The sequence below is a fragment of the Centruroides sculpturatus genome, unplaced genomic scaffold (genome assembly GCF_000671375.1).
Source record: "Centruroides sculpturatus isolate CEXI.00-Female unplaced genomic scaffold, Cexi_2.0 scaffold469, whole genome shotgun sequence".
Classification (NCBI taxonomy): domain Eukaryota; kingdom Metazoa; phylum Arthropoda; class Arachnida; order Scorpiones; family Buthidae; genus Centruroides; species Centruroides sculpturatus.
The window spans coordinates 120,773-143,442 of record NW_019384793.1 but is presented as its reverse complement, the minus strand read 5'-3'; the positions used below and the strand labels follow the sequence as shown (position 1 = coordinate 143,442).

At 30.3% G+C, this 22,670-nt stretch overlaps 1 protein-coding gene across 2 annotated transcripts; it reads left to right on the top strand.

Annotated features, from left to right (window-relative positions):
• The first annotated feature begins 456 nt into the window (after positions 1–456).
• Positions 457–4,916, top strand: LOC111629368. 2 transcript variants are annotated; one of them, XM_023373263.1, is made up of 6 exons: positions 457–564; positions 1,994–2,056; positions 2,141–2,154; positions 2,376–2,532; positions 3,896–4,020; positions 4,516–4,916. In XM_023373263.1, exons 1-6 carry the CDS (start codon positions 516–518, stop codon positions 4,600–4,602), a joined length of 495 nt encoding a protein of 164 aa, XP_023229031.1. In that variant the 5' UTR covers positions 457–515; the 3' UTR covers positions 4,603–4,916. The 2 variants fall into 2 exon arrangements, with proteins under 2 accessions (XP_023229031.1, XP_023229030.1); XM_023373262.1 differs by having other exon boundaries at positions 1,994–2,154.
• The last annotated feature ends 17,754 nt before the right edge of the window (positions 4,917–22,670 follow it).

Here is a 22,670-nt window from a genome sequence, read left to right as displayed (position 1 = left end):
GTAATTTTTCAAGAAATTTGGCACGTGTAAACAAAAGATTACGTAAAGTTTCCAAGCAGAAAAGAATTTGCCAATCTTGCGAAGAGATTTTAAAATGAAATAGAACTTCTTTCATTGTCTTGATGCAATGAATGTAGTGAAGAAAAAATTGTAGTGAGACAGCGACAGATTTTCGACATAAAACTTTCACCACGCAAATCGGGATCACACATTATCTATGGAATGGCCATGTACAGTTTTCCAGAATTTATTCACTCATATAACGCATAAATAAGAACCACATTGCCTCTAAATAATGTTCTCGAAAAGCATTCGCTAAATAAATCGCCCACGTTATTCTTTGTATTTACTTATCAGAAATCAAAACAAAATAAAGTTAAAATATAAAATTACTTTTCATACGTAATTCTAAGCACGATCTGTGATTAGCGTGACGTAAGCATGTTTCTAATTGTAGCGTAAACAATAGATATTAATAATATATTTTCGGCCATTGTCGAAGCGGCTATTGTTCGATGCAAGATTATCGAATGCGAAATTGCTTTTGGAAAATAAGTTTAATGTGTAAGTTAAACTACATTTTTATTATATAATTATATTAACTGTTTATTAACGTGTCGAAAATGAATATATAAACATAAAATTAATAGTAGTTTTCGGTTAGATGTTTAACAATTCCAACAGAATATTATAGAATTATAAGAATGGCAAATATAGGCCTATTCTTACTGTTATTAACGATATTTAACTTTGCATTCATTTTATGCTTGAGACAATTATTGCATTAAACGTATTTTCTTCAAATAAATAACAATTTATTATTTCGTTTCCGCATCTTATCCAATATCTCAATATTGGGTACCATTAACACACATCCAATCATTTATTTGACCGGGAATAACTCTTCGGTAATCAATATTGCGTATTAATTATTAATTTTACGATTGTAACAATTTACACTTTTCACACAATTAATAATATCAAATTACAATATAATACAGTAGAACCTCCATTATCCGGACTAATTGGGGGATGAAGGTAGTCCGGATAAGGAAAAATCCGGATAATCGAAACAAACACTTTGTCTTTTAATGATAATACAAGACGTTCTCTTTTCGATGACATACCGGTTGTAATATTAAAAGTAAATACTGTATTTAAATCGTGATCAAATTTTCAAGATACAAACGTTCGTATTAAATTTGGACTACTGCTGGCCAACGCTAACAGACTACCTATTGTTTAAAAGGCCCTCTGGTGGCGCAAGAAGACGGATTTTATAAAATAAAAAGCAGTCGAAACTACACTTTTATGAATAAAAATTTGACAAACTATTTATCGTTTTATGACGAGTAAAATTTTTTCGTCGCGTTCGCGGCTTTTAAGTAATGCATAAACCTTCGAGGCGCGAGGCCCTTCAAACCGCCAGGCATAGGCGGTGGCCCACGTCGTCCATGCCTTACGCCGCCCTTGGTCATAGAAATGATGTAATTTGAATATAAATTATTTATAAATACGTATGTCAAGTTATATTTTTATTACTACGTAAAATATATTTAAGAGTTTACGACCACTGTGTGGGTGAGACGTTGTTGAAACAAAAAAAGTTGTGCATTCCATCACGTACATAAACAGTGCCGTAATTCGCCAAGTGCAAATCAGCAAATTCGTAAAATTTTTGTTTATTTTGAACAATCCGGATAATCGAAAATCCGGATAATGGAGGTCCGGATAATGGAGGTTCTACTGTATTTATACTTTATAACAGAAATAAATTGACTTTTGCTAAATTCTTAGTATTATTGCTGTGGATTTTCAATGGATATAATTTCCAAAATATGTTTTTACAATGAGAATTTCATCTGTTTATTTGGTGTAAACCGTTCGTCATTTCCTATATTTTTTCTCTTTGAAATTCTTATATAATTATTGAATTCACACGAAAAAACTTTAACGAATTGCTGTGTTTATTGCGTTTACATTTATTCTCTAGGTTCTGATTATAAAATGGACTTAAATAATACAAGTGAACACCCTACAATTAATGATGATGTTGGTGAGGAAGATGCTTTTATAAATATAGTGAATAGTATCATCCAATTAACATCTGCCATTAATGTTGATTTTCCGGGAGAAACAGAATTGCCTTCTTCTGTAAGTTACAATTCAATGTAAATAATTTAATAACTCTTATAATTTAAAGATTTAAAACTAAAAAATACAACACGAGAAATACACAATCTTATGGAAAGTGTTGTTTGTAATGACTGCAAATTCTTTATTAATTAATAAATGAATTTTTCCGAGTAATAAAAGAACATTTCGACTATTGTAAGATAATTCTATCAGGAATGAGAACTTTTCACTTTTTGCAGGATTCCGATGATGAAGAGGAAGATGATTTCTGGTTTTTGGAAAGTACTCGGTCAGAAAACAGACCTTTGAAGAAGGAGTTTGTATTTTTAGAGGAGCATTCATTAGTGAAAAAAATAATATATGAAGAAAACGAAGAAGTGGAGGTGTTGGTTGAAGGTGAGGTTACAAAAATGATTATAAAGAATTTTAAAATAATTTGTTAAAAATTATTAAGAAATTTTTTAATGTTAAACTCATTCTGTTTGAATCTATTTAATTTATAAAACTTAATATTGGTAATCCATTTGCAGTCTTTCACGTGTGTTGTATGTGATAGTTTATTATATTCGAAACAATTCAAAAACGGATCGTTCATTTCTACAAAAATTCCATTTATTTCGTCAAAAACACTTTCGAAAGATGATTTTTGTTACTGTTTAACTAATAATTTCAACCACATTATATAAATATTCAGCAGTAAACATGATTTATTTGCAGTAAACCAAGAAACAAAATAATTGCAACAAACTCGACTTTAACATTGTATGGTTCATTGTCTCGGCCACTTCTCGTATCAAATTAAATTGAAAATTAATTTATCACCCTTCAAAGTATATGTCGAGAAATTTCCAATAATTTTAATACAATTGTATGAATTTTATTTTTCCGGCTGTTATAATATTTTACCTTGGAGGTTTCTGGAATGGTTGTGACACCTCCGTATAGAAAAAGTAAAGAAACGAAGCCCCGAAATATGTGTGTGTGTGTTTTCACGTCTATTTCGTTTAATATCACTGAACAGATAAACATTACAAACCGAAATTTGCACGGTAACTTGTTTAATAAGGGAAATCGTGGACATTCAATTTTGATGGCTGAAGGTAATAAATACAAGTGGGTCACCCATCACGTCTCGAGAATAATCGGTGTTTATGAAGATTTTACACGCTTTTCGCGCTTACAATTTCCTATACAACTCGTTCCTATTTTCAAACTTAAGCTTTCTCTGCATTCTTTGAGTGTGTGACGTAAACACATAGTGTACAAATATAAAATAAACGCTCGTAGAACTCAGACATCGAGAACTAAATTTGAATTCTATTGAAATGTAACGCAAAAATTGAATATAATTGTTTGTATATAAACTTGCTGGAATTATAATTACCGACATTCTGTGTAATTAATAAAAGTTGTAGTCTACGCCTGTATCCAAATACACTTAAAAAACAGACAATTCGTAAAAGGTACGCAGAGATCTGTATTAATGTGGAGTGTATTATATTTTTGGTGTTTTGGTGTATTATCGATGTAAGAAATCCGATTTGACATTTATTAACATAGTAATTATATCGCATTACCTCACTGTTTACACAATAATACTATTTTCTAACTTACTATACAGTTTATAGAGAAATATAGAGATATATTTCTACATAAACTTTTTAGACTGATGCATTTTTTTACATTGAATGTGTTTGAATAGGTGTATGCATTACGATATAAAATTACATAAAGGTATATTCTTAAATGATTTTTGTAGAAAAGAATAAAAAGAGAGAGATGACGGTAGAAAATAAACAGTTGAAAGAATTAATTCAAGTGGATAAGAGAAGAAAAACTGATGATAGATTTGCATACGAAAGTCAATCAAATGATGATAATGAAGTAAGAAAATATTTCCTAACTTTTCCTAATTTATATTGATAGCATACACTGAAATTATTCGGGTTATAGAGTTTATGATCGATATTTCAAACTATTATGAGTATAAGAAAATTGTAAATATTACTTTGAGAATAACCAAAATTTCCAAAAGACAGATTAAAATATTCAATTATTAAAGAATTTTGTGTTACAAGCGAACACTTCATCATTTGTTCTTGTCGTTGATAAAATCCGTTTAGTTTGATTGAAGTCTATTTCTAAATGCCCAACATTTAAATTTACTTTTCATATTGATGCATTTTTATAAAATCAACAGAAGACAATGTCTTCTTAATAGGAAATTTTGAGTTAATAGAAAACATATTCTTTTTCAGTATTTATTGTAATTGTACTGACAGTACTTACGTAATATTATTTTATAACCACATTGTAATTTGATCCTGCAATTAATTTAATCTTCATATTTTATTTACGAAACATTTCTATTATTTGCAGGAAACAACCAAATGTTTCGGTGGTTTTGTGGAATTTTTCCGCAGATTTAAGTCTATCATCTGCTCTTGTTTAAAAAGTAAAAAGTAAAATAACAGAATGTAGACCTTCGTCTACATTTTTTTTGTTCAGCTGAAAAAAAGGAAAAAAATGTTAAATTTTTAAAAATATTATTAGAAAAATTTATTGTTCTTACAATTATAACGAAGGCAGATTACAAAATTTACTTGTTCAAAATATTTGGTGTGCAACTTTAATCGGCAGGCGCCCTGGTATCATCTGCTCTGTACTTTCGGCCCAATTATCAATGCTTAATAATAACAGAGCAAAATATAATTACTATTGCATTCGGTTGAAATTTTATGGAAAAGTTTAAAAAAAATTCGAATGAAGTAAAAATGAAATTCCACAATAACAACTTTCAGAATTGTACAAATTACATTTTTAAAAAGATTTACAAAAATGTTTGGAAGTATTAATCAAACAATACAAGAAAATTCAAAATTAAAATATAAATCTTATAAAAACCAACAGATCTCATTAAAAACGACGAAAAAATTTAATGTCACGGCAATAAAAATTTTTTCTACAAACAATAAAGAAAATTAATTTCGTGGAGACGTTATCAAAATGCTTGTGTCTGAATGGAAAGAAAGCGAAGGTTATCAGAGAATTTGTCAAGGTGTTCCTTCGTGGAGGCATAATCACAATACTTGTCTCTGCAAGGAAAAAAGAGGAAGTCATCAAAATGAATTGCCATGTTGTCCTTTCGTGGAGGCATAATCACCGTACTTGTCTCTCCAAGGGAAAAAGCGAAAGACATTAGAAGGAATCGGCAAAGTGTCCCTTCGTGGAGGCATAATCACAATGTTTGTCTCTGCAAGGGAAAAAGCGAAAGACATAAGAAGGAATTGGCAATGAGTCCCTTCGTGGAGGCATAATCACCATACTTGTCTCTGCAAGGGAAGAAAGCAGAAGTCATCAGAAGGATATGTCTAGGTGTTCCTTCGTGGAGGCATAATCACCGTACTTGTCTCTGCAAGGAAAAAAAGCGATGGTTATTAGAAAGAAATGTCTAGGTGTTCCTTCGTGGAAACATAATCACCGTACTTGTCTCTGCAAGGAAAGAAACCAAGAAAATGGCAATTGGAATAGTAATACAGAAATCTGTTAGCCTTCTATCATAGTTAGATTAAGTAACAAAATAATGAATCGTGACACGAGAAATGCTATTTTTCGCGAAGAAGATAAAAGCTTCTTTTTAATGAAATCTTTAACGCATCAGCAAAGTTTGTTTTTTGAATCAAACAAAGAGTTTCTTCCATTTGATCTCAAAGAATGGAATCCGTGTTTAAATTTGAAAAATCAAATTGGAATGCACACCTTTTGAAATCTATTTATATGCTTTTCTCTATGAAAATGTTTTATCTTTGGTTTATTATTATTATTTGTAAAAATTATTACCATGATTGCAACTAAAGTCGTTAGTATTTGTGTTGCGTTTTTCACACAATAAATTAATGTGCCTTTCAAGTGTTTATTGTTCAATTTATTATAAAGTATATCCAAACAATTTTTAAATTTTTTCCACGAAATATAAACAACAAAGAAAATACAATTTTTGTATACAAATATAATAATAATTTCAGTTATTTGGGTGTGTATAGCATACGAAATAGATCATGATATGACAGTTGAAATGCGTTTAATGATATTCTAATATATTCTTTATATAATATTTTCCACAGACATCAATTGCGTACAATAATACGTATAGATTAGTGTACACTAACAAATAGGAAATAAATTTGTATAATTAATACAATTAATGTATTTATTAAAGGAAAATCTGTCACTCATCGATCGATAAAAAAGTTTTAAAACGATTTACAAAAATTCAAAAACATTGAATGGGAACCGGGTGTTGTGTAGTGTGTGGCTACAAAATTAAAACGTTGCCATACACGAGAGTGCACGTTTACTTACATTCGACGAATTGGTTGGGAAAAGCAATACTTTGTCGTAACTCTGGCAGATTTTTTGGCAGACACGTTAACGTAGACAACATCGTTGACATTTCCATAGGGAAAAGCCAGCAATATATTTTGTAGCGATTTGGAGGAATCTTTACTAATATGTGTGAGGAAATTCCCTCATGATAGAATTTCTGTCTGCTTGCGCCAGTTCGTTATATGCGTTTCTCTGGGATGCTGGTCACGTTGTAACATTAGCTCTCGTTAACGAAAGAAAAATGCACAATTCCTGGTGTTAGTTTATAAATTTTTTTAAAACTGTTCCCGTCTTACGCGCACTAAGAGGGCATCTTTTAGCAGGCCCATTATGGGTCCGGCCAGGCCCACAATGGGGCGACAGGCTAGTGAGGGACGGGACCCGACATATCCGAACGGACTAACCTTCGTAAAATTACTGGGGTCTCGACTCGTCCAGATTCGATCCCGGGACCCCAGAGCGATAGGCTGCCACTTTGACCACTCGGCCATCCGGCCGTCAGTTTACAGAGTTATCTATTTGTGGATGGCTCACAAATTTTTCTCTAATATGTAGTTTGTTTGTATTAATTACGTAAATTTTTTCCATTTATTTAGAATCATGCATTTATACTGAAGAAAGATCGTTCGACCCTTCGAATCCAAAATACTGATTTCTTCGATTACCGGTTTTCCCTTTGTTGGCACAGTGATAGCGAGCGTACGCTCGTATCACTGTGCCAACAAAGAACTGTGCCACTGTGCCAACAGCGTACAGAACTCTGTTGAGTTCTGTACGCTGTTGACAGAACTCAACAGAGAGAGCAGTCACGGTAGCAGGAGAGAGCGGGTAACACGCGCAATATCATTATACAGCCAAGAACGGAAGTACAGGCATGCCAATTTTAAATCAGTTATGTAATCTTGTGTTTAAAGTTTCAACAAACCTAATATTTGCAAAATACTCACAAATATTTTTATAAATTTATTTTTTTCATCATAATTATACAATTTTCACAAAAATTGGACGAATAAATAATTAATCCGAGTTATTCATTTGAAAACTAATCTGGCGGCAACACTATTTGCTAATGTCCAATGACGCAGCACGTTTACTGGAGCCAACGTTGTATAGATTGCGGCTGTTTGTTTCTCACATAGCTTACATAGCAGAAATGGGTCGTAGCCGCGGGGGGAGAAAGAGGGTTTTAGAGCTCGTCTAAGCGTATGTCAGCTGTTGCTTCCTCTAGTTTGCAGCGGCTTTTTCTGATGAATCGTTTGTGCTGTAGCTGGCGGGGAAATGTCAACTTAAATTTGGGACACTTTATTTGTATTCTGGCAGTTGCTACTTGTTTCTTGTACACGCGTTCATGCGTTTTTATTTTTGCAATATCTAATTTTTTGGTTATGTTAATTATTTATTTTGTAAGTGATCACCTGTTCGATTTTTTTTACAGAACATAATACTAATTGAATGTTTTTTAATAGCATAATATAGCCGTAACCTTAAATACATAGATAAAATCATTTCTTTCAATACACATGTGAGAAAGCCAAGGATCATTACTTCTATCGTGTTCAATTAAACTTTTAAACACATCTTTAGAACATTTTGCACAATCATCTTGAATGATTTCTCAATACTAACAAAGTTAGTTCTAATGTTCCTAAGCTGTTTTGACTGAAGCAATAAAAAAGCAAATATTGTTGCTTTTTCGTCTCACCAATTATACCAAATAAGTTAGGAAAATATATTTGAAGTTTAGACTATTAACAAAAATATAATACTTTCGAGTCTATCTTTATCCTTTAATCCACCACAGAAGTGTCAGTTACAATGGTTTTGAAGAATTTAGGTAAAAATTTCACAAAGTTAAAAACGATCTGCTTTTATTAGAGGATCTGAGTACCTTCACATTAAAACCAAATAAAATTCTTGTCACCATATTATCCTTATCCAATTTATAACTGATTCAATTCTGGTGGTACGAGTTATCCACCTCATTTGCATATGGTTACAATTTTCATGTTAACTCGGGACATTATCTTCATATAATTGAACAGTTAGGAAAACATTTTATGCAAGCTGTAAAACTCAGAAAAGCTATTTTTCGATTTTATTTTCAAATCAAGTTTTTGTTCTTATCATGCAAATTTCTTAAATAATCTGCTATTGCAAAATACTTGTTTCAGTCTTTTACATTGTTAGTTTGCATTGGGGCTTTCTATTCCTATCCATGTGAAATGCTTGCATTTGTAACATAAAATAGATCAATAAGAATCCTTAAAACTTTTACTATTGCACCAAAATTCCCAAAGTGTAATAAGTGCAAATGTTTCTCACAATATTCAGTTGCAACTGAAACAGAAACACTGAGTATTTTTTCTGCATATTTTACTTTCGTTTTGTTCTTATAGCATAGAATATGTGCAGTTCTAAGCTTATTTCCGAGATGAAGGCCATCCTTTTCTTGCAGGGGATCTCCTCACTTCCTCCATATGAAACTTCTGCAAGCGTGTTGCATTTTAATCATAGTATATATGAAGGATCAAAAGTGATGTGGATTAGTTGGTTTTCACTATTTACGTGTAAAATATGATGGTTGCATATTCTCACTATCAATAATGTCTCCAAGTGTATTCAACACTACTGGCCCACTCATGGAGGGTAAAGGATTTGGCAACAGCTTTCACATCATCTAGTTTCATACAGCACTGATTAACTAGTTATGCTTTTTGTACTCCAGAAAAAGAATTAATTAAAAAGTAAGCAATTAAAGCCAAAAGGGCTCTTTTATAAAAATTCACGTGTATATATACACAAGCATTCTTTTCGAAAGGAAGTGTGTCGTCATGTATATTCAACCCAATATATACATAACTTGTAGTACTTTTCTGATTATATTTAAGAAATGAACATAAACTAACTATAGTTATAGCCTACAGTAAACACAATAATGAACTTATTAATTACGTAATTAATAATTTGGTGCAAAACAATATAGTTATAACAATATAATTATGCAACATTACAGTATTTCTAATAACATTACAATGGAATTATGTAAAAATAATTATTTAAATTTTTTTGAGATTTAAAATTATGCTACTCCATTATATTCTAAAACATTAAACATGAAAAGGCATAGAATTTACCATAAAATCGATAAAAACTTACAGTTATGAATTATTATAAAATATGTGTTACTAAAGTCCTAATGTTGCAGATTAATAAGCAATGAATAACAGATTTAATACAATTAAATTTTTTCTATCACCGTTGCCTTAAATTTATGAACAGAGCGTAAGTTCCACATAATTTTATGAATAAAGGTTAATAACTATAAAGGGTGCTTAAGCGTGTTGTGTATTATTTATCTGCATTCCTGTACATTTTGTTTTTTTTTTCAAAATTCCACTCACTTCAATGCAGGAGGAGAATATCGAATAGACGGCACTTATCACCTGTAAATTATAATATTATATGTACTACACATTGATTGTATTAAAATATACTAAAATATATATTAAAATATAAAGCATATGTTCGTACTTACCCTTATCAAGAAATCTCGTTTAATATAGAAGAATCCTCCAATAAATATACTCTAAGGCTGTAAGGTTTCTATCCAATTCTTTAGCTACATATTCTGATGAGGAAGTTTCTTTTAATATAGAAGAATCCTCCAATGGATATTCCGAGAGGAATCTTTCCAAACCTCTTCATAAAGTCGTTTATCTTTCAGGAAAATCGTTTATAACATTAATTATAATTATTATTTAATTATAAATTAAAATATAAATATAATTAATATAATTTCAAAAAATGAAATTTCATGTGTTAATTAAAAACAAGAATATTCTTTTAGACATTTGTTATTTACGTCTATCGTCAAGTTAACTTTATTTCTTAAGTAATAAAATAAATGAGATTTAAGTGTCTAATTGACACAAAAATGTACGCAATCTAAATAAATATAAAGTTTCTTAGATTAAAGGGAAAATAATAGAAAATTTGCCTTTATACTCTGGCTAACACTTCAATAAAATACTCATATGTTAAAAAGTGTTTAAAAATGTTTTAAATTTGACAAACTAGTAATGAATATAAATAATTGAAATGAAAAAGTAATAAAGAGATTTGCATTGAGAAGTGAACACTTAAATTGATCATTAAAATATTACTTGTCATCACTGTGGGACCTGTAAAATCTCAAAACAAGTAATTCTCACAGAGAATTACTTGTTTTGAGATTGAAAGATGCAACTAATGTAAAAAATTAAAAATAATAATAATAATAAGTGAATGAAATTTTGCAGTTGTGACTTATGACAAAGATATTTACAAACCTTAAATTTGAATGTCAACGGGAGATTTGCAGAAGAAACTTTTTCAATACTTATGAAATTATCGTACATCTGAAAGACAATAATATTATTTTAATATAAACTTTACAGTTAATTTTAAATCAATTTACAAGAAAAAATATATAAAATGTTACTATTTGACCTCTTTATTCTATAACAAATAAAAACAAAGAAAATCTACACAACGGATTTCAATGCCGATCATATTATACAAACAATTGCAAAAATTTTCAAATATTGACTTGAATGATTTTATGTAATTTCATTAATATAAAGATTTCATATGCACGCGATGGCATATTGTTAACCACTAACCACTTTTTTACTCTTTTTACCTTTAATCACGAAATTCAATATCTTCAATTCTTTTAATGAAAAAACATTCCTACAAAATATGTTTCTCTTATGGATTTTGACGTTTCAAAGTATACATACATTTCTTCTGTTATATGTAACAGCTAGGAAAGTAAAATTGTTCAGCTATTTGTGTTTTTTATTTACAGCAGATCTTCTGTCACCTTCGGGTGCATTGTCATTATCCTTATCTTATTGCACATCATTTGTACTTTAGTCACTTTGCCAAATGCACATATGGTATAAAATCAGAGGCAATGTATGGCGATCGATAAAAAATTAACCACCAACACATTAGCATTTTTTACTCAGGGGCCCATGAAACGTCAAAAATGCAAAAAATGCGGAGGCATTACAGTGGCAGTGGAAAGACTTGAAATTAAGAGCAACATAAAAGTTCACCTGCCTAAATTGTGTGTGTTAAACTCTGTTGTACATTTCCGTGTATAATTCTTATAAAGTTGACCAAATAAATTGCGTTATTTCCGGCAAACTGTACCTCGATTTCTTCCTCTATCCTATACTCGTTCGTTCTCATACGTCTGTATATGTAAGCTCCTGCGCTTTATGCCGAATTTTTCTGAAATTCTGCATGTAGTTTTTTTTTTTTTTTGTTAGGATGATTTATGCTGTTTAATTTTGGTAGTTAAAAGTCGTGGGAAGGGGGAAATAATAAGATTCTTGTGTATTTCCAGTAGGGTCGGATAAATGACGACTTTACTCATTACTAGTATTTACAAATTTTTTTATAAAACCCATCCTTAATCTAAAAATTAAGTTTTTTATCATTTTATATTAGTTAGAAATGTAAGAAATTTATAAATAAAATATCATAACAGATGGCGCTGGCAAACGTTTCCGAGAAAGTTACGTAACTCGTAGCTGGATTTTTTACAATTTGAATTGAACTAATTTACATAAAATCGTTCCCTTATTATTTTACAATTGATTTAGTATTTATTAAGGCCCTGTACACACTAGGCATTTTTGAAAAACGCCTAGTGTGTACAGGGCCTTAATCAAAAAGAATTGGCTGTGTTCGAAATGTTAGCAAAGTTTAAAATTTTAATTCTGGATAGAAATAACAAAGCTGTAATCTCAATATAAACTGCTGTGTGCTTTCACGCAATGCCACATCAATGCAGAACACACCTTATCATACCTTATCATTTTGACAACGTTTACTAATGCAATTAATTCAACTTATTATTCATAAATCTGTGTTTTAAAACTGTGTATTCATATAAAAATTTGAAAAAAAATATATATTAGGAGTCAAAATAGCATAATATTCTAATTAAATTTTCTTATTCCCTGGTCATTCACTCCTTGCAGGTTTTTGAAAGAAAAATGTGATTTGTTTCTTGAAAGTTAGCGAAATCCCAGAAAATGTTTAATTATTTTTAAGATATAAAATAACTCTTATAATCGAATAATGAAATTATTATTTACTTTTAAGTAATTTAATACGTCGGGCAACCTTTGAGATAATAATGTTAATATTGCTGTGTTAAATATATGTGTTAAAAATTATTTTTGTATTATGTAGTAATTTTCACAAATGGAAACAATTTATTAGTGTTGAAAATGTCTTACAAGAAAGCGTTTGAATTGAGTTGAGAATTGACAGTGAAAAATAAACTTAGATCTTACTTAGAAAGTAATATTTCTTTTTAAATAAAACATGAAACATAATATTATTGTAATTTTTTTAAGATCTTGGTTAATACTCCAATTACTTATTTTAGTAATGAAAAATCCTGCTACCGATAATCGCTTCTTGGAATCAATCAATGTGGGTGAATCATCTTTAATTGCATTTAAGAGAAGAGAGTTGTTATGTGTTTTTTCACCCGTAGCCTGAAGGTTTTATAGTACGTTTCCGAGGTGCGTTGTAGTACTTCTTTTTCTGTCTAGCGTTTTTGATTTGTCTACCATGACTGCAATAATAGCGATATCAAGCTTATCAAGATATCGATCTGCCGATAATTCGTCAGATCGATTGTCTTTAATTAATAATCAGGTTTATGAAGATAAATTTCATACTCTTCGCATATTTCGTACTCGTTTGTATCCTTGCCAAATTTTCACAACCTGGCATAATGCATTTATTGAAGCTACTGGACACGGTTAAAAATTAAGACAACATCGGCGCAATTGTTCGAAATATTACAGGTTCTGACAATTATAAAATTTTCAGTCTTGCCAAAAATAAGCTACATATTGATTATTAAAATCATACAAAAGTCCATGCAGGGGCATAGCCACGGTAGGGTAGGTTGTGGCGCTTTCCTACCCTGGCTCATATAGTCAAAGGGAAAATTAAACGTCTATAGGTTATAATAGCATTGTGCGGAAAGAAAGCATGTTTGAATCCTGGCGGAAAGACGCTATCATTTTGGGAGTGCTCTTTCCTGTACGAGTGGGAACTGGTGTTTTAAGGTCTGGATAATCTGTGGTAAGACTCAAAGATTATAGAATGTTTGAAGTTCAGATTTAGCAAAAAAAGTTTAGTACCTTCTCTTCCCTATTTAAGCACTGCAATCAGTGCGAGTGTGTCGAGTGAGTTGACGAATTTGAGCCTGTTCAGAACATACAGCGAGCGAGGTTTATTTGAAACGTCGTTGCATCCATATGCAATACTAAATTTCTTACGTCGTTTTAAATTAATAAGTGCTGTATTTACTTCTGTTATATGTTGTAAGTGTTTTAATAAACCCGTTAACTTTTTTCGCGCGTTTATTTAATTTTTCGACCGAAATCCCGTAACAATAGCAATCTAAAATGGATATTAGAAACTTTTTTAACAAGAAAGGTATGTATCTATATGATTTTCATTTGCGTTAATGAGTTGCAAAACAATTTAATTAAAGCAACGTAAAATTTTCAGGAAATACGAAGACTGTTTTTTGTTTGTAATAGTGATTTTGATGTGCCTTTATTATTAAAATTTAAATAAAATTCATACAAAACTAAATAAGGAAATGATAATAAATATACCATACTCCAATAATTTTAAATAACGATTGAAAATTGTAATTAGCTACTTTTGCAGCAGTTTTGCTTCATTAAATTGTTTAGAAATAGTTGACTTTGCATTCTCGATGCTAAAAATAAATTTGATAGAGAAATTTTATTATGATGTCGCCAGTATTCACGTAGTCTAGTGCTGAAATAAGATTTGGATAAGTTCAAATAGGATTGCAACTAATTACTTTTAGCGTTTTTTTTAATGTTCATTGAACCCATTTTTTAATAAACAACGATAGAGGAGAAGGTGGTATTATGGAACACTGCGGGTATTATGGAACCACCCCATTTCAAACTGATAATAAAGGCGAACTGCAGCGGAATGTGGCTGAACTGAACTAGGCAGACATCCAAATCAAGGGAAAAACCCGTTTTACTTCAGTTAAACAGTTGTTCGCATTTAATCAGCAATTTTTTTTTTTTTTTCAAAATTCGCAAGTTTTGAATGCTAAGTGAATTTAATTATTTTTAAAATATAAATCGTGAAGTTGTAGGTTCACTGGTGCACGTATTCCGATCCAGAGACTTAGGGGTACATATTAATTTGTGTGATGTTCACGTTTTTTAAATTTTGGTCTTGACAGACATAAGTTAATTTGAGATGGCGATGCGTGAAATATGGACCCCATTGGTGCTTTTACAGTAATATGGAACTCAACTCCTTTGAACTTTCTATTTGCAAGCACACATTCCTCCGGAACAATTTGTGAAAAAGACACTAGGTAGAAAGTCAATTCTTACTGAAAATATCGAAAAAGAGCTGCTGGAATATATATTGTTGATGGAAGTAATATTTTTTTATTATAAAAGCATTTTTGCGATAAAATACATTGGAGTAAATAATTTTGTAATTATTTAACATTTTTTGTCCTTTCCTATTTGTTTTTGGCTACAGTAAAGCATTTTTTTGGTAAGGTTCCATATTACCACCCGATTTTCTCTAAGCCTACTTTCGGACTTTTTGTACAAATGCCTTCAAAAACCATACTTATAATTACACTAGCGAAAAATCCAATTAGGAACACTTAGTTTACTAGTTACCAGTACTTTTTGCACAAAAAATGTGGGTGTAGTTATGATACCTTGTTTACAATTCACTAAAATGTAATTGGGGTTCCATAATACCATAAATACCATAATTCCATAAATGTGGGTGTAGTTATGATACCTTGTTTACAATTCACTAAAATGTAATTGGGGTTCCATAATACCATCTTCTCCTTTATGTTATTTTTGAGCGCAGGAAAAAAATTCTGATTACGCTTTTGAGTCCACATTTCAACTAAGAGGGGTGCCAAAAATAAAGAAAAATAATTATTTTTATTCCGAATATATATAACACTATTTTTCATTATTCTAAATTAAAACACATATATGCAAGCATCAAAATAATTAGAGATATGACAGATGAGTTTAGTTAATAACAGCAATTTAGGTCATAATAAATTTCATTTTTAGCAGCAAAATAAAATTATAACACTTTCTTATACATATCATATAATATATATGACGTAAGCTACATATTCTTCATATATACACATTCTTCAATAATAAACAAACATAAATTACGATCGAAATATAATATAATTATGTAAGTATTCAAATTAAAACAATTAAAAATAATGAACAATGAGAAAAATTAAAATTTTTTGAATGTGAATAAAAATATTTATAAATACTCCAATTAATAATTTATCAAAAACGTAAAGCTAATAAATTAATTTATGAGGTTTAAGAATCGAAAAGCTAATAATGATCACTTACCGCAGATGTCAACCGAGAGAGAGCGAGGCAGACAAAAATTAATCCAAACAAATAAAGCAACGACACTATTATAAAAATTATTCTAATTTCAAAGGGTAATTTAACAAATAATGCTGCATACCAAAAAAATGAAGTTGTGTAGACAAAACTCATGTAAACAAGAGGTAAAAAAATAACCATTTCTTCGTTAATCATTGCGAAAAATGTCCAAAGTTCGACATGATTTTGCAAAATTTCCTCCAATATCTGTTGTAGAAAATGTTTTTCAACTGTTATATCCGCTATTTCTTTTGCTAGCTTCTGATATCTTTTCTGCATTATGAATACACCCGCTGAACATATAAAAACGAGAGATAGGATCTGACCCACAGAATAAATTAACCATAAAGCGTGAATAACAGATACAAGAAATGCCTCTATGTCTGTTCCGTTTTGTTTCTTTATTTCCGAATAAAATGTAATTCCACACATTACGGTAATCGAATCCAACAAACTAAATAACATACATATCGATCGCAACGAATACGCATCTATTATTTTGCTTATTTTCCATTCTCCCGGATAACTGCCGACAACGCAATGAAAGTTAATTTTTATTCTTTTGAGAATGCTAAACTGCGCAGCGAGATATACAGAGAAGAAGGCACAGACCCATGACGCTTCCAACGCATAATCTCCAAATATTTTGATAACTCTTAAGAAATAAAGATTGATATTGTACATTCTTATGACGAATGAAAGAGCCACGGACCACAGAAATACTTCTACAAATAATGTGTACAACCGAAATAATCTTGATGTAAAATGATTATTCTTTGGTTCTCTTTCTTCTTTCATGCATTGACACGGACTCCAAAAATATAGTCCAAATAACTTAAATGTGTTAATTATTGGAGCCAGCATGTACCCCATACAACGTTGTTTCTCTCGGAATAATGGCATATTTTTATTTATATAAAAACAATTATTTTGAGCCTTCAATTATTCTGCCTTGTTTTATCAGAATATTTCAGTTCCGTAATGCGACTTTTATATATTGTGTTGTGCAAGTTACCATGGTCTTGTATTAATTAGCTTTAAAATCATGATTATATTCATTAACATGAAAGGAATTTTTATAGTTTCTAAACACGAGTAAATTAATTTTTATTTTTGGTTATTCATTACGATGTTTATATACATGAGAATATTAACATATGCTATATACAGAGATAATTAAAGCACTGATTGTGTTGACGAAAATGAAATTTTAATTGAATCGATTGATTTATAACTATTCGCTTTATTAATTTATTTGATTCTGAAATTTCTTCGAAAACGGAGATAAATTTGTGTATCGTCGCAGTTTAGGTTAATCTGGATGTTCAAAGATTATAAACTAATAAATTACCATTTATTTTAGACATAATTTATGGCTCTTTAATCTAAATGAAGACAGTAGTGATAGCTAAAAGCTCATACTTCGAACTTATCAGAATTCGAACCTTTCAGTCTAAAAAACTTTTTTTTGCAGTTCGAACGACACTTTATACTTTAAACTATAACGTGATTTAAATTTTTTTTTCGTTTAATTTGTAGTTTTGTTTTATATATTGTTATGTGTGGTGACTTAAAAAACTTTTGTCTCATTATAACAATGCAAGATATTTCAATAAAACTGTTTTCAACAGCTAACAGACAATAAATGCAAATAAATATAATTTAGACAGATTAATTAGCAGAAAATAGACATTTTTTTTAGGCTGGACAAGAGTTTAAATTCTGGTTCTATTTAACAAAATGAAATTACTAATATATTTTAGTGAAAGTTTTTCATGAAACTGTCAACAACATTGAAATTGACTGCTAAAGACCAATATTTTGCAAAAAATTTTCAAACTTGTGATATTATTGTGATAGTTGAAATTTCGCTGACCTTTCTCACAAAAGAATGTTTCAGCTTTGATCCCTAATTTATTAATTGTGAAAGAATTGGTAAAAAAAAACAATTTCGTCCAGATTACCTACCTAGAGTATTAATAATGCTGAGTTTTGTTTCTAAACCGTCAAGCGTCAAGCGAAGTGATTAACATCTCGGTCAACAAATCCGAAGATTTGCGATTCAGAACCTCTCAATGGTAAGTTGGTTACTCTCTCTTATGTTCACTTTTTCAACTTTGAAGAGGATTTCGTATCTAAATTAAGTTATTTGAATATATTGGGAATGTCTCCTCGCACTGTAAGAGTGCGAGTTATCTGACAAAGAAGTAGTTCTGGAACTGCAAGCTGCAGAAGTAGTACGCTTTGTGGGTTAATAAAAAATTTTTTCGTGTTTACAAATGACTCGTTACTTTCGTTCATCTCCCATCTACGCGTCATTCGATATACATGAACACAGTTTTATCATGTACAATCCAAATAATGCAACAGAGTTCATACACGGAGCCAACAAATAAGTAATGCATACACACCATTTTGTCAAAAGAGAATGTATTTAAACTTTTTCTAGGCGACTAGCCGATCTCAGATGTGATCACGTAACTATCCGTTTGTCGTCATGCTACAACGCCTTGAGGAGGAAATTAATCAAAAATTCGAATAATTCGCGTTATATTCGACTTTTCCAGCTATCTTAGCTTTGATTCGCTCTACTGTAAATCGATTGACTTTGTTTACGCCAATAAGTGTTTTGTTACCACCCCTGGGTCATAAATATTTCCGTAAATACATTCCCCTAACATTCTATAGTAAATCCTCGCAGTTAACTACAGTTGGCTGAAAATAATCAAAGGAAACTCCTTCTAAAGGTTTATTGCGTGTGTTTTGTTTTATTGACATTACTTTAACTAATCAGAAACTTGTGAAAGGGAAAATTGCCGCAAAAATCCTTGTTTCCGACCTTTGAAGTAAAATGTAAACAATCGGAATAAATGCGCTTTTTAAATCGTTTTTTACCTCTAATTACCTAATTTAATGCACTTAGACATAAAATTTGCTAATTCGACAATATTTAGGCAAATAAATATGTTCTCAAAACTACCTAGCAATAAAAATTTACGGGGAACTCCACCTTCCTATAGTGTCTATGGAAGATGTTCTTGCTGTTAATTTGCTTTAAAATATTTGTTTACACGCGTTTCACGCTCTAATTTCTAAATTATATTATGACTGAATCAACTTTAACCAATAAGATTTTTTTGAGAACCATCTGGTTGGAATTTTCGGCAAAGGACCAATTCACGTGATTGAAGTCATAATGTAAACAAACGTTAAAATATAGCTATATTCTTTATTTTAGAGAGTATTTCTACTAGTTTGCATGTTGTTTTACTTTACTTAGATATGAAAATTTCTTAACAAAAGCTTCCAGCTGGAAAATTAACTGGAAAACTTATTACTTCCGAATATTGCGTAATCGCAGGAAAAAATTAACTAATTGCTTATTATAGTGTATTATTATTTATAGTAGAAAAAATATATGAAAAGCGTCAAAGATTCACTATTTAAAGCAGAAGTATAGGGTGATAAACTTTGACACATTGCTTTACAATAACAATCGACTCCTCTCCCCGCTAAGTAATTTGAGACGTTGTGTGAATAAACAGCCAAAGATTTTGCTTGTAAGTAATAATACAGTTCATTGCTTATTCACAACTATATTTTCTCTAAATTTAACAGACGATAAACCTCTTTTAATAACATTATTAAATGAGTTATTAGAGCATACAATAACCAACAAACATTTGAATGAAGGATTCCTATTTGAAAACATTACGCCCACTTTCAGATGAATATAAAGTCGTAAAATTTTCATTTCGACCATTCAAATTTTGTGTGTTTCAATTTTAGAGAATTAATGTAGATTTACCATTCAAGTATATTCATGCACGCAATCCAGGCAATAAATTATAAAATTTACAAGATGTCTAACTGTTCTATATGTAAATAATTCACTCATTTTACAAGATCATTTTAAATAATGTTACTAAATATTCTGGAAAGTATTTATATTTTATCTGGCTGTCATGTTTTACATTCATGTTTTATATAAGCAGTTTACAGAAGAATAAAAGGCAACAATAAATTTTATGGTTAAACAAGGAAGTCATATAGCAGAATTTATTACTTATTCGTATTTGAACTGATAAACATATTGTGACTGGAATGCATTTTCTAAGGTCTTCAAATAATTCAAATTTACGTAACACTCGCATGTTTTGAGCAATATTAAACTGATCAACTGTAAAGCAAACAGTGCATCAAGAGAATAGAAGAAATACTTATTTTAATTATACTTTTCGATTTTACGACTTAAGAGAGAAGAGTTTTTTATAGATATAACAAAGCAAGTAAAAGTTGTACGAACTTTTTAACGCTTAATGGTATATAAATAGTAAAAACCATAAAATGGTGTACAGTTACAAGTATTTCAAAATAACAATTTCCAGCAGTTACAATTATAATGATAAGAATTAATACATTAGACAAAAACACAAATAGATTTTCAACAATATACAGCAATTAAAAACTGACCCCTATTTAAGAGTCACAGATGTAGAGAAAACCCAGAAAAATTTACGTGGCAAGCCTGTCCGAGCGAGGTGCGAGTCCACGAACGAACTCCCAGTGTTCAGGGAGCAAAAGACTGCTTGGCCACTGGTGGGCCCACTAGCAATTAATTTAAAAAATTTTCTTTGCTTTATGCAATGTTTTGCCGTTCATAATATATACGAAAACTTACATAATAAAAATCTATTATATATTTTAGTATTCTATTAATAGACATCATAAATGGTAATTTCTACTGCATTCAATATATAAAAATTTCGAAACTGTTTTTAAATGTGATCAGTGTAAAAATTATTGATTCTTTCCGTTTTGCACTTCACTCTGTTTTCGTTTTATTCTAAGAGTAAATACATTAAAACATTTAAATGTTAAACTTCGTTTTATGCATAAGTTGATTTAATACCTAATTGTAAATTAATATATTTAAATTATAATATTCTTTTATACAAGTACGATAATATCATAAGTATTGATAATGTTTTTTCTGCAAATCTCCCATTGACATTCAAATTTAAGGTACAGTACGTAAATAAGTTCATCATACAGTAAATAACAGCAAATATGTCAGACAGTTAATTTTTGTTTTTTATTTAATTTTTCAACTTTGATCGTATTTTTTAATGTTAAACGGTTAATTTTTTAACATCTAAATAGGGGCTACTTTCTATTAGAAGACTTCCCAGGAAGTATTCTACCTTGGCAGATCGTTGCTGTAAACTATAAAACCGAATCATAAAGAGTGGAAGTCTTGCAGATGGCACAATGATACCAATGTGCTCAAACCCTCATGTCTGTGTTTAGAACAGTGAATTTATTCTTTTATTTGAATTGTATTTATTCACTATTTCATACATAAAGTTTTAAATATTTATATACATATACGTACAGTATCATTCCAGTATTTCTTGTCCAAAAGGTAAATACAAAGTTTCTAATGTTCTGTCTTAGACCTCGGATATTTTCTATTATGATTGAGACAGTGTACGCTTAGCCACAATTCAGCATATTAATTTTGTCCACATATATATATCGATTATCGTTGGTTTGTTTTTAATACTAATCTTTATTTTTCATTCGATCTGGACCAAAGTTCGTGCGAGTATTACTTAGATACTAAAATACAAAAAAAAGCTATATACAGCTTCAAAATATTAACGTAATATATAGCTTCCACATCCGACTTGTTGCTTTTACATGTAAGCCATTTTAATGCAAAAACCATAAATGAATACTAACTGTTGCTGGTTAGTTGTTGGATTTGTTGATAACAGATTGGTGATTTTGGGATTGATAGTAATAAAAATAGAATTCCTTCATGTTCATACGCAATTTCTACAAACTTACACATAGTACAGTCTATTAATTCCGTTTTCGAGGCATACCAGATAGTAATATACATGGTGAAGTTTTTAAACTCTTTGGAACCAGCTGGACTGGTACTTCATAACTTACAGCTAAAGGCTGGACACCAGTAATGCTTTTGAGAAATATGGATTGCATTATAGTTATTCAATGGGATAAGAATAATCTTATATTTTTATTTAGCAAACCTAAGCAGTACAGTTTCGTTATTATAAATACTCAGATTAATAAATGCACATTTTAGTTACTGGGACCATTGTTTTTATCACCTTCTCTCAATTCCATACATCCTCAAAATACCGAGCAAATTTATTTTAAAACTTATCAAACGACGTAAAATTAATATCAGACTGCAGTCTATACACGAAAGGAAAAGGTCCTTTATTGCGTATGATTCATACAGTAGAACCTCGATTATCCGCCCCCCGATCAACCGACCCCTCGGTTAACCTACCGTCCTAGTCAGCAAATTTCAAATATCCGTTAGTGTAGTGGCGCTACAATATTTGGCTATGTCTTGGCTACTTTAATATTATTTTTACGTGTTTTAGCTGGCAACACTCATTCGACCATGAAAGGGAGCCAGTATTTAAACGAAGCTTAATTTTCTAATTTTTAACGATACAATAGCGACGATTATTATTTTAAAAAATTTTTGTTAGGCTTAACATCGATGAAAATTCAACGCAAAATAGGTTAATAGCGATATACTAATATACTAATTACATGGGATATAATAATATA